At 34.8% G+C, this 12608-nt stretch overlaps 1 protein-coding gene across 2 annotated transcripts; it reads right to left on the reverse strand.

Annotated features, from left to right (window-relative positions):
- Positions 1 to 3371: 3371 nt before the first annotated feature.
- On the reverse strand, positions 3372 to 11023 carry LOC105335872 (transmembrane protein 232). Of its 2 annotated transcripts, none has more exons than XM_066077169.1 (16): positions 10895 to 11023; positions 10390 to 10559; positions 10022 to 10136; positions 9815 to 9920; positions 8814 to 8971; positions 8532 to 8631; positions 8214 to 8392; positions 7752 to 7978; positions 7466 to 7614; positions 6850 to 7373; positions 6155 to 6392; positions 5604 to 5785; positions 5061 to 5139; positions 4777 to 4918; positions 4525 to 4618; positions 3372 to 4109 (listed from the first exon to the last, which is right to left on the reverse strand). In XM_066077169.1, the coding sequence occupies exons 2-16, from the start codon at positions 10524 to 10526 to the stop codon at positions 3858 to 3860; spliced, it is 2682 nt and encodes an 893-aa protein (XP_065933241.1). In that variant the 5' UTR covers positions 10527 to 10559; positions 10895 to 11023; the 3' UTR covers positions 3372 to 3857. The 2 variants fall into 2 exon arrangements, with proteins under 2 accessions (XP_065933241.1, XP_065933242.1); XM_066077170.1 differs by having other exon boundaries at positions 10859 to 11005.
- Positions 11024 to 12608: the final 1585 nt, after the last annotated feature.

Genomic DNA, 12608 nt, shown 5'->3' on the forward strand with positions numbered 1-12608 from the left:
CACTTTTTTTTTGCTTGCAGGCACGTAGCATCGTTTTTGAAAGTGGGGGGGGGGGGGGCAGACCCATCCAAAAAATCTTGACAAGCCAAAAAAAAAAAACCAAAAAAAAAGGGAAATTTAAAGTTTCCAAAAATCTTCAAAATCCTAATCCGTGGGGGGGGGGGGGGGGGGGGGGGGGTAGACTCAACTATACTTCAAAAAAAAAATTCTTCCCTACCAAAAATTTTTTCTCTCCAAATCATGAAATTTTAATCCGGGGGGGGGGGGGGGGGGGAGTACCTTCAATTTGACTACTCATTTCCTAATTTTCATATCTTTTACTAACTTACAAAAAAGTGGGGGGGGGGGGGGGCCAACTCCATTATAATTCATTTTTTTATATGTAAATTTTAAAAAATTCGTTGCTGCGAGAAAAAGTGGGGGGGCCAGGCCCCCCTGGCCCCCCCTGATGCTACGTGCCTGGCTTGTAAAGGGTGTTGAAAGCTACGGCAGTTATAACACTGTAATGCACACAGGGTACTCAAAGACTAAAATGACGAGTTTAATTATGACGTCACAAACGTTGAACGCTGTAAACTGCAACGTCACAAGCGAAATTCAAATTTCACGTTTGTGGCTGTTACTGTGGCTCTTCCATCAATATGAACTTACCCGTAGAATAAGATAGGAATATTAAGGTATATTTGCATATCCATTGTTCTTTCCCACTGTAAGTCCATACGGAGGAACTGCAATTATTTTTCTATTATTGCTCTGTCTGTATACTATGACGTCATAAAGGTGAGCGTCATATTCTTTTCCATGACGTTACAGATTTTAAAACAACTATACGATACATCAAGTGTTTTTCTCCAACTTTAAAATTGATGTACATGTATTCTTAAAATATTAAAACATGTTATATAATATCATTTTAAAGGAATTACTGTTATAACATAATATGTTTTACGGTGCGACCGTTGGGGCGAGCGCAGCATGTGATCAAACAATGAATTATAATAAATCAATAAAGATAAAATTAACAACGTAAAATTTGAATGCAAAAAAATAAAACATACCTATTTTTTCAGTAAATTTTCATTATTCATAGTTTATAAGATTTGTTATAATTTATTTATTTATAAGTAGAACAGTAGTTTAATAATCTCGGATACAATGTTGTTGAATAATTTATTATTCAATAACACGAAGTGAATAGCCGGGACTGGTTTTAGTCAGACCGGACTGACTTAGCTAAGTCAATTGTTTGTGGGCGAATCATATAATTAGTGAAAGTTTCGCGTTAATTTTGGAAAAGTTACGTGATTATTCGTAAACGTTTCGCTATTTCCCGCGAGGGTCATCGCTTTGCGGTTTGTAAACTGCCAGTTTATACTAGCATAACTGAATTGGATAAATTACATGTACTTCATTCAATAAAAATTTATTTTGTTAGCTACATCTACGAAAATGAGCTCAGGGACTTTTGAAGTACGAAATTAATGCGTTCAAATTAAAAAAAAAAGTGAAAGAAAAGTAGCTTCGCATGCGCAATGTTTCTTTATGTTTCTTCTTTGTGTAGCTATGATTCAGTCTTTGAAGAAAGAACGATGAAGTCAAACCATCACTACATTGATAGATGAAATATTAAGTCAAGAAATATAATATTCTTGCGAAAAGAAATATAATATTTACCTCAGTAACAAAATTTTTCCCAAGTTCAAAATTAGCAAAATTGTTTGAACTAACAGGGCTATACCCCATGCATATACAGTAATTACATGTACGAAACGGCCTCCTTTCCTACGATGACTTATGGAAAACCACAGGCACAAGTCAACGTTTTAAGCTTTTCTATAAAAAAATAAATAAACCCATTGTACTCTAATAGTTAAATCATTGTTCAAGGAATTGTTTTGAAAGAAAAGTTTGACAGGTGGCTGTGTGAACATATATGTATGGTTCTGAGGTAATTTTACATTAAAGAATATTTCGGAATTTCTGTCAGATATTCAAAAACAAAGTTATCTACTTATAAAAAAGTATAATCAATTCCTAATTGATTCATATTAAAATAAAATTTGTATAGTCAAATAATATTTTTTTAACGAACGTTTTGCTTACGGGGGGGGGGGGGGGGGTCTAAAATTTCTTTAATGAAATCAGTCGCTATGAGTAAGGAAAATATTTTTTGGCGACCGATATGTGCATAAAAAACTTAATAATCGCATGTTTACCTTATGTATTAAAGTAAATTTTCATTTAAATTTATATTCGTTAATTAATTTTTGAAACGTTACAATGCAAAATGCATTTTTTGGAAAGTATTTTGGTCTATAGACATGTCACCCCCGTGAAACAACAAACCCTTTGTTATGAATATGCTTAATAACAAGATATAAAACCCCTCAGAAGGAACTTTTGTGTCGGGGGGGGGGGGGGGGTGTTAAATTCCGTTTCCGTTAGTTTCTATTAAGAAATTAGTTATTTTGACCTAAAATCCCAAAGTTTCTCTCTTTGTTTGACGAAATCATTTATATCTTATGAAAATATACATGTATAAATGTTTATACATTATTTAAAAAAAAAAACAAATTTATTTCGACATCTATTAAAAAATGACTTTTAGTCAGGCCGCAAGACAATGCTATCGTTCGCAGTTCTTAATTGTACATGTATGTAAAATGTAATACATAGTGCAATGCTTTTACTGAAGGTCTGACCATAAAGTTCTAGCAGAACGAGTCGTCGGTAAACTAGTACTTGACAGAATGTATTGTGTTATACGCTACGCGGGTGACAAGGTCGATGTATTGTACCACTAGTTATTTAGTCCATTAGTATCAACCGTGGGGAACTTCTATACATGCGTCCAATCATACTACATAACGTGTGATCAATCAGTCGATAAGTAAAACCTGTATGTTTAGCGCGAGAATACAAACAAGTGGTCAGTAATTATTTAATAAATTTGTTCAATTCTTTTACTTTCAATAAAAATATTTTCACATATCCCATTTTCTGTTACTTCAAACTTCAGTTAAAACAAAAGGCTTTTAAAAAAAATTTTTTTTTTTGAAAACTGTGATATCAGTTTAGAAATAATAGTTAGTTAAAGGGGCATTGTCATGACTTTAGACAAAAATTATATTTCTGATTTTAATGTTTACAATGCTTCAGCAAGGCATTTTTAATAGGCAACCAAATTTGAGTACCATTCGTTGAGTTGTAAGCGAGTGATAGAGCTTACAATTTTTTGCTATGTAAACAAAACTGTTGTTTACATTTTGAATGTTAAAAAGAAAATTCCAGTTTTAGACCTCAAATGAATGTGTTAAATGTTAGGAAATGTTTATTTATGCTTAAAATGAATAAGAAGATAGGCAAATCAGTTTGAGAAAGATTTTTTTACTGGTATATGTATATTGAACTTATGTAAACAAAAACAGGGCACGAGCCTTGTTTACATGACAAAGAATTGTGAACTATGTATCTTGCCAATATCTCTATGACTGACTCCTAAAATTTCATTTGATCATTAGAATTGCATCCCTAAAGCATTGTAAATTATAAAAACAGAAAAAATAGAATTTGACCAAAACTGTGACCATGCCCCTTTAAAACCAATTTTGAACCTCTTATAAAGTAAAAAAAAATTGAAGTTGACTAAAATGTAACAGTTATGATAAATTCCTTAATACATGTACATTTAGAAAAAAAACAACTTTCTTTTCATGGAATTTAATATTCCATATCTATAGATAACAGAAATAAAACATCAACAAGCAGTACAATAGTGGATTTAACACAGACTTAACACTAGCATACAGCAGTAGCATTGTATCACAGATTTCAATAACAGAGTTGTCTCCCCTCCTTCACTCTTCTGATGTTTTATTCTCACTACCCCCCTCTCCCTCCACAGATGGCCTCTCCCCCAAGGTTCCAGCCTTGTTCTCGGTTGTCTCTCCAGACTCTGTCTCTGATTTCTTCGGCTTCTTCTTGAACTTCCCAGCTTTCAGCTCAGCTATTTCTCTCTGTCTTTCCTCCTCTTCTTTCTGCTGAGCTTCCAATTTTTTCTGTCTCTCCTTTTCCTCTGCCTCCAGCTCTATTTGAAGTTCCTTTCTCCACTATAATATACATTTTATGCATTTAGATAAAAACCAAATAACTAACCTGAAGAAGAGAGGTACTGGTGTGTTGTTAAAGACAAGAGAATAGAAGTGCATATTTGCAGCAATCTGATTAAAATCAGATCCTTGACCCACTCCTTATCATTTTTATTGTTGCTACACGAGACAATTAAAAAAAATAAGGAGTGGATCAAGGATCTAATTTTAATCAGATTGATGTTTGAAAGAAGTTTCGATCTGTTTATTTTTTTTGGTGAGCTAAGTCCTTTATTTGAATTAATTAGTGTATATAATGCATAATTATCAAGTAATGGGGGAGTTAGGGTATGTGAGCTTACTCACTTTTTCTTTCTTTATTTTCAAGCAAGCAAACAACTCGTATTTTTTTTTTTTGGATTAAGAGCTCACTTACCTGGTCCTCAACAATTCTTCTCAGATCAAACCCTGTCCTCATCTGAAAGTTTGGTGGCTCCTCATAGAGAGCAGTGGCCAACATTATCTCCTCCCTACAAAACCAAGGTCAAATGATGAAAGTCTGTTCATTTTGTGAACAAAGGGAGCATGTTCTTTGTTCATTATGTGAATACTATTGATAATGCAACTCTTGAATCATTTTTATATATCATCAAAATAATTGTCATGTTTGTATAGGATGAGTGCTTACTTCAGAGAGGTTCTCATTTTCTTGTCTGCTCTGGGTGTCTGCTCCTTCTTGAGGGGAGGAGTGGGTGGGGTTTGCTTCATTGGAGGGGGGATGTAGGGTTCTACTGCAGGGGGTAGAGGTGGCAGGTAGATCATTGATAATCCTACAGGTAAAAAAAAAAGCTGTTATAGAATATCTGAATACAAGATAGAATTATAGAAAAATCAATGAAATTGAAGTAAAAGGACTATTTGGTAATAAGCAATCATCTCGCTAGAAGAATGGGATGTATACAGAAAGCTTACCGCTGGCAATTTTTGAACCAATGGTTGTGGGATTGACTGCATCTTTCTTTGCAAGAAGACTCTCTAGATCAGTATGGACCTGCAATAGTACAATTCACGATATATATCAACATTCAAAGCTACTTATCAAGGTACCTCACTTCACGTAGACTAATACTTTTTAAGATACTACATCAGAAGATGGCGATTTAAATATTTTGTTAAATTGTTCGTATCAATCGATTAAGTGTAATATCATCATAGCTCAGTGGTTTAAAGTATCAGGCTTGTGAACTGCAGATCATGAGTTCAAATCCACCTGGGGCTTTTGTTCACATTTACTGAATCAAATTTTTGATAGTATAATTTATTTATCCAAAAGTGCACATTTTTTCACCTATTTGACTTGTATGCTTCTTATTCATCATGCTATTTACCATAATCATGTAACTATCTGCTGATTTAAAACAATTTGAAGATGTAGTGAGTCCCCTTAACAAAACTGATTTTGTATGCCCCGGTAAATAAAGCCAAGAACCATGTATGTGTTTGATGAATTCCTACCTGTCCCACTTTCAGGGCCTCCAGCACTCGGTCGTCTTTCTCCACAGAGTGGGCCCTGATCAGAATGTTCCATGCCGCTGTCCTCATTCCTTCCCGGTTCTTGTCCGAGGACAGACATCGGCAGATTTTCACAAGAGACTGGATAGAACCAAAGCGAATTCTCCAGCTCCAATCATTTGGACCTAGAAAAGTATGAAATCTATTTCACTCTCCTGTATAGAATTATAAGTATATGAATTATGTAATTATTTCATTATTGTTGTTTCTCTGTTGGACAGATCTCAAAATCCAAAATACTTTAGTTACAGAAATTCTTGTTGAATACCAATATTTTGACAATTTATGTTGAGTTGAACAACAAAATTAAAATTTTCCATAAAGTGCAATATCTAACATCATATTGTATTTCTTAAACCATTGGCCACAAATAAACATAGCATTGAATTTGTTGTCATCATTCAATCAACAAAAAATTGATACCCACAAATATTAATAAAACCACAGTAATTTTTCTGATTTGTTGATTCATAAAGTTGACAATGGTGCTTTACCTCCATCCCTGGTTTCACTGGCGGCATGAAAGAAGGCCAGATCCAGGAGTCCAGCACTGGCCAGGGGGATACTGACAAAGCCCCTCTGGAAGGGGTCCGTCAGCTCCTTGTTTACTCCCATCAGTGCCATCTTCTGGATTCCGGCTGTACCACCATGGAGACAAATATCACACAAAATGTCTGTGTAAGTGATGGCAACCTCCCAGTGCCAACCATTGATGCCAGGGGTGTCTTGGCGCTATATGAAACAAGAAATATCTTTAGTATATAGATGATGAAATAAAAATAACATGTGAAAAAACTGCAATCTTTGAAAGAAAAATGAATCATTGAAACAATTCAGAAGCTCAAGAAATTAAAAAAAACTACACTAGCACTTGTAATATCATATGAAATAATGAGAAATTTTAAAAATGAAATTTACATGAAGAGATCATTCAGATAAATTTCAACTCTAAAAAAACTCACTTGTTTAGTGTGTTTGATATGAATTTGAAAATGCTAGCCCAAAAATAAGGTTCACAGGAAATTCAAGAAAATTATTTTCTTATGAAATTCTTGTGAAGTGAGTTCCATGTAAAAGTTTCATGGGAAGCTCACGTGAATGCTCCTTTCCTGTAAATTTTATGTGAGGCATATATATTGATCTGAAATGGAATTTATCATCTGTAATACCATTCCTCTGGTGTACCTACCGGAAGGTTTGTGTATGTGGGGACAGAGCTGGCCTCTGAAGCCCGCCCCTCAGGTAGATCTGACCCCACCTCCACCCTCCACCCTGTGCCAGGTACGGGCTCGGTGACAAAACTCCCAGTACGCATGGAGCCCTGGGTCACCCAAGGCCTGTCGGATCCTTGTGTTACACTAGTTCTCTCTTTTTTAATCTCCCCAAATGAGACTTCCCGAGGGCCAGGTCCTTTCAGACCTGTGTTAGGAGATTCCTTGGACGCCAATTTAGAGTCAAATTTTTCTAGATTTTCAACACTAAGAGCCACTGGTTTGGACCTTCGCAGTGGAAACTGTTTGATTTCTGGCTCGGTGGATGTCATTTCCACATCTCCACGTCTTGAATGTCTGGAGAGCTTTTTCTCGGAATCCTTGTCTTCTTCACTTCTTTCATAGATGTCGCTCAAAGTTGGTTTAGAGCTTGATGGAATGCTCATTTTGGAGTCCCTCTCTCTTTGTGTATCCTCATCATCAGTAGATACAGTGTATACATCTGTATGATAGATCATAAAATACATGTAATTATTTATCCCTTCTCCATATCATATTGTATAATCTAAATATTTACAAATATGTTTTCCGTACCTGAGGCGTCAGAACGTGAGCTGCTTGGTGCAGATCCTCCTCTGACCTTTGGCCTAACTCCTCGAGCTAAGCTGTGGAGGATTTTCATTGCAGCAATGTTAGTCTTGGCTGCTTCCGCTAAAATTTCAAGTGCTACCATGGTGTCAATCCTTAAAGAAAAGAAAAGAAAAAGACCATCAGATATGTGCACTTACGCTGTTAAAATAATAATGTACTGGTAATCAAGGATAAATTAAACAGAATGATGCATGTATAATTAACAGTTTTGTTGAGATTTTTTTAATACCAGTTTTCATTTGACAGTCCCATGCCACAGGTAGCTAGGGCCCTCAGTGCCTCGGCAAGTCCCCCACCAAGGTGGTTAGTACACCTCCATACATCCAGCGCATGCCAGAGAGTGGGGCTCAGGTCATGGACGCTGCTGCTAATAGCACCTGCACTGTGTGCTGAGTGAGTGCTCTCCCTTGGTTCGTGCCTGTTGGAGCCTGACTGTGCTGTGCTTTTAGCACTGTACTATAAAAAACAAATTAAATGCATGTACAAAATATATTGGTTGAAAGTTAATGCCAAAACAAACAACCTCAAACATGTACAAGAAATCTGCATGTACAGAAATCATTCTTTTAACTAGAATCCAAGCTTAACCAAAATCACGCAAGTGCATAAACAAAGGACAGATCTTCAATATAACAATTAACAAAACTAATTGATCTTTAATTAAAAGAAGTTTTTTCATACAGACACTTACAGCACTTGGACGACTTAGAGGTGTCCTAGGTTTTGACATGGTCATGTTATCTCCCTCTTTGACTTCTCCTGGCTCTACCTGAGAATCCGCCATAATGATCTTACCCACAGATATGATAAATCGCAAAGACAGGAGTGCATTAGGGTAGGGACTGTATGCCTCCTGGCAGTCACCAAGACCTGGAAAAGTCATTAAAGGTCTGTGTAAGATCATTCTATTGATGTACAGGAGATTAGAGACAGTTGTCTTTGGCAAGTTCCAGTAGTGCTTAACAATTCAATGAAATAAATACAATGCAGTGTTAAGATAATGTCGTACCATCTAGATAGGTAAAGAGTCGGTTTTTGAAGTCAATTTGTCCTTGCAACTGTCCAGCCATGTGATGGTAGAATAATCTGGTAAATGTCAATTGTCCCATCTACAACCAGAAACACAAAGAGTTAATAAAATGTATGTAAAATTATAACCATAAATACACTGATTTCATTTATAACAAAGCAGCTTATATTACACTTTACAAATATGATTTGCATGAAATTTTAAATGAATCTTAAATAAGGAAATTCACAGTCCCTACTGTTCTGAGAAACCATGCCTCACCTTCAGTAGTTTGATTTCTCCTGTGCGGAGATAAGGTTGATGGACAGCGTCTGTCCTCAGCCAGTATAGCATGGTTTCAGCCAGAAAAAACAGAGCAGGAATATGGTACTTCTCCAGAGGAGACTGGTCAAGGGAGGTAATTAACACATCAAGGCACTCTAATAAACAAAAGATCCTTTAAGCATTACATCTCTCATTACATGAATAGTGAGATGTTAAACAATGTGTGGTGGACAAATCACAGTACAATATTGGATAATCATGATTTACTGCAACAGGTATATAATGATTTATCACTTTTTACATAAAAATGTAATATACTCTTTCTTATTACATGTGTATTAATCAAACCAAATAGTGTCTTCTCAATCTATTTAATTTACATATACATTTAAATCTAAAAAATACATATTCCGATGAGTCGATGACTAATACAGGTTATTCATACATTGTGGTTTTGTGAAAATCTGCATCATTCTGCTTTTCCTGGAAATCATAATTAGGCCCAACAAACAAAAAAAATAGGTTTGTTTCCGCTAACTTTCCGACCCTAACTTAAAAAAACTTTAAAAAAAATTCTGAGTTTTTTTCTTAAATTTCCGTTTTTATCCGTTTTTTGTTAAAATTTTGTTTTTATCCAATTTAAAGATTTATTGTGTCCTCTAAATTTAAGTCTTTAAAACGCTTATAGAACTTATTTAGATGTCATCAGTGTTGTGTAGATGTTTGTTATTTACAAATGGCAGCACATGTCGTGCCAGTTGAGCTCGAGAAATGTAAAATTCAGGGTGAAAGTAAATATTGTAATTTCTTGCACAGACAAAATTAAACAATGACAACAAATACTTGTTTTTTTTTTTTATCTTACCCAGTTCAATAGATAAATTGTTTAATATGCACAATTGAACAGATGGACAGGAAAAAAAAAAAAGCCTACCTACCGACCCTAATTTTTTTTAGCCTGAAAGTGAAAACAAACCTATTTTTTTGTTAGGCCTTACCTTCTTGTATCTTCCCTTTACATTGTGCAAGCTGTGCTAACTCAGTCCAAGCCATAGGAAGATTGACATAAGGACCAGTGCCACATTTTCGAAGGCCAGCTCTCCTCTAAAACAAAAATAAAAAGTAAGAAAAATTTGAAATTTTGCATTGATGTTATACACCAATTTAAAGAGTTTTACCACTTTTATGGCACAATGGTACTCTACCTTTGCTCTTTCTAACATCTTGTGTGCTGTCACTTCATATTTTTCCCTGTCTTCTAAATCTTGGCTACTGTTGTAATTCCGAATAAATTCTTCGGAAACTTCTAATGGATTTTTACTTCAAAAGAAAATAAGTTTCTATTTTCCCATATCAAAATATTTATAAATCATTAAAAAACCTCCAACTATCATGAGACATGAATTTTCTTAAAGAAAATGAAAACACAACCAATTCTCACCAAGTACCATTTTGCCAGTCCATTGTTATGTCATTTTTTGTACATTATTTTATGTGTTTATAAAATTACATAACAATGCACTGGCGAAGAATGGTCCTTGACAAGAATTGGTCTTATGTCAGTACAACCTACCTAGATTTAACAAGTGCCTTCTGACTCTGCAGACTCTGTAAATAGGATTGTTTTAGAAGACGCTCCTGGAGTTCTAATCGCTGACTATGGGAAATTATCCCAAACTTATGAATAATTGGAATCTTTGTGATTGGCATTTTGGATGATTTTCAAAACATTGCATGCACCTCCTGAAAAATTCACAGATGGTTAATTATTAATTAAAGAATATTAGCGATGCTCTTTTATTTAATAGTTATCGATCATATCAAATTAGCGAGAAGTTTCCTTTAATTTAGTTTGATTTGATTAATAGTAACAAATAGCAAAATATTTTGCAAAAGCATTCAATTTAGCAACTGTTGAAATGCTCGAGTGATGCATAATCTCAGCAACATCGAATCTCCCTGAGACTAAAGTGATGCATTGCTCAACGTCATATAAAATTCATATTAGCTGAATAAGTTCGACTAAAAAATAATTTTTTAACCTTTAAAATGATGAAGCAAACCAGAATACTCGTTACCGTTATGTGTAAAGACATATATTTCACGTAAGTTCCATTAAATTAATGCAAAACCCTCAAGGTTTGCACAATCTTTACTCGCTGTCGGCCATATTGTTTGTTTCCATAGAATTCAAAATGAGCATGCGCAAATTACCGGATACGATTGGCAAGAATAAAGAAAAGAACAACAATTTTCAAATTGAACAAACGCTAAAGTTCCGGGAAGTATGCAAAATGCTGTTATAGACCTTACAAATCAATGCACATTTATAACTTATGTCATCTTGTTGTTAAATGTTTATTAATCAAATGTTCATCTAATTAGAAATGCATATAAATTAAAATAAAATATATTCTGTAAGATTTAAAAATATATACATCTAGCTAAATCTCATTTATTCAAAAATTGAGTTAAACAAATAATCATGTAGTTCTGAATTTGCGATAATTTTTATAAAGAGCGTTCTGTCTCATGTTATCTTTTTTATTAAGGTATCCGATCCATATTAGGACCTAGTTATTCTATAATCTTGGATATCAATCATGTTTTTATAACCGAAATAAATTTTTAAAAAATATCATTAACTAAGAAGTAATTAATTAATGAAGATTGCATAAAGGTCTAAGGGGACAAGCACATTTTTTTAAACAAGAGGCCCATGGGCCACATCGCTCACCGGATGAACAATAGGTATGATAAAATTAGCTTAATGGATCGAGTTATAATACAAACCATCTGGACAATGTACAATAATACATGTAGATCCTGTATAAAAAAATCCATTTCCCCTCCTGGATATTCTTATGTTTATAACCATTAGTCCCTTTTCTAACAGGATGTTTTTATAGTCATATCACATATTGAAGTTCTCAAAAAGATCCTTAACAATTGTTTATATATGGGATATAAACCTACATCAAATTCTGAACCTTCTTGTGAGGCCGAAGAATTGTCCTGGGGCCAAAGTCTTTACAATTATAAAGAATCATCTGGCTAATTAGTTTCTGAGAAATTTTTTTACAAGATTTACTCTACATATTCCTATGTAAAACTTTGACCCCCCCCCCCCCCAATTGTGGCCCAACCCTACTCCCGGGGGTGTCATTATTTTCACAACTTTGAATCTACACTACCTGAGGATGCTTCCAAACAAGTTTCAGCTTTCCTGGCTGATTAGTTTTTGAGAAGAAGATTTTTAAAGATTTACTCTATATATTCCTATGTAACGTCGACCCCCCATTGTGGCCCCACCCTACCCCTGGGGGGGGGTCATGATTTTCACAACTTTAAATCTACACTACCTGAGGATGCTTCCACACAAGTTTCAGCTTTCCTGGCTGATTAGTTAGTTTTTGAGAAGAAGATTTTTAAAGATTTACTCTATTTATTCTTATGTAAAACGTCGACCCCTCATTGTGGCCCCACCCTAACCCCGGGGTCATGATTTTCACAACTTTGAATCTACACTACCTGAGGATGCTTCCACACAAGTTTCAGCTTTCCTGGCCTAATGGTTCTTCAGAAGAAGATTTTTGAAAATTTCTCAAAATTTTTCATTAATTTCTAATTATCTCCCTTTGAAAAAACGTGTGACCCCCTAATTTTTACAACTTTGAATCCCATTTGCCTAAGGATGATTTGTGCCAAGTTTAATTGAAATTGGCCCAGTAGTTCTTGAGAAGATGTTGAAAATGAAAAAAAGTTTATGGACATACGGACGGATGACAGACA

This window comes from Magallana gigas, chromosome 2, assembly GCF_963853765.1.
Source record: "Magallana gigas chromosome 2, xbMagGiga1.1, whole genome shotgun sequence".
In the NCBI taxonomy this organism is placed as follows: domain Eukaryota; kingdom Metazoa; phylum Mollusca; class Bivalvia; order Ostreida; family Ostreidae; genus Magallana; species Magallana gigas.

What these genes read in the sequence shown, in the direction of transcription:
- LOC105335872 (XM_066077169.1), bottom strand. Translation starts at nt 10,526, where the DNA reads ATGCCAATCACAAAGATTCCAATTATTCATAAGTTTGGGATAATTTCC. An exon ending in CTCACGTTCTGACGCCTCAG is followed by an intron (nt 7,374 to 7,465) that starts GTACGGAAAACA and finishes TCTATCATACAG; the next exon opens with ATGTATACACTGTATCTACT. An exon ending in TGGTTCAAAAATTGCCAGCG is followed by an intron (nt 4,919 to 5,060) that starts GTAAGCTTTCTG and finishes TTTTACCTGTAG; the next exon opens with GATTATCAATGATCTACCTG.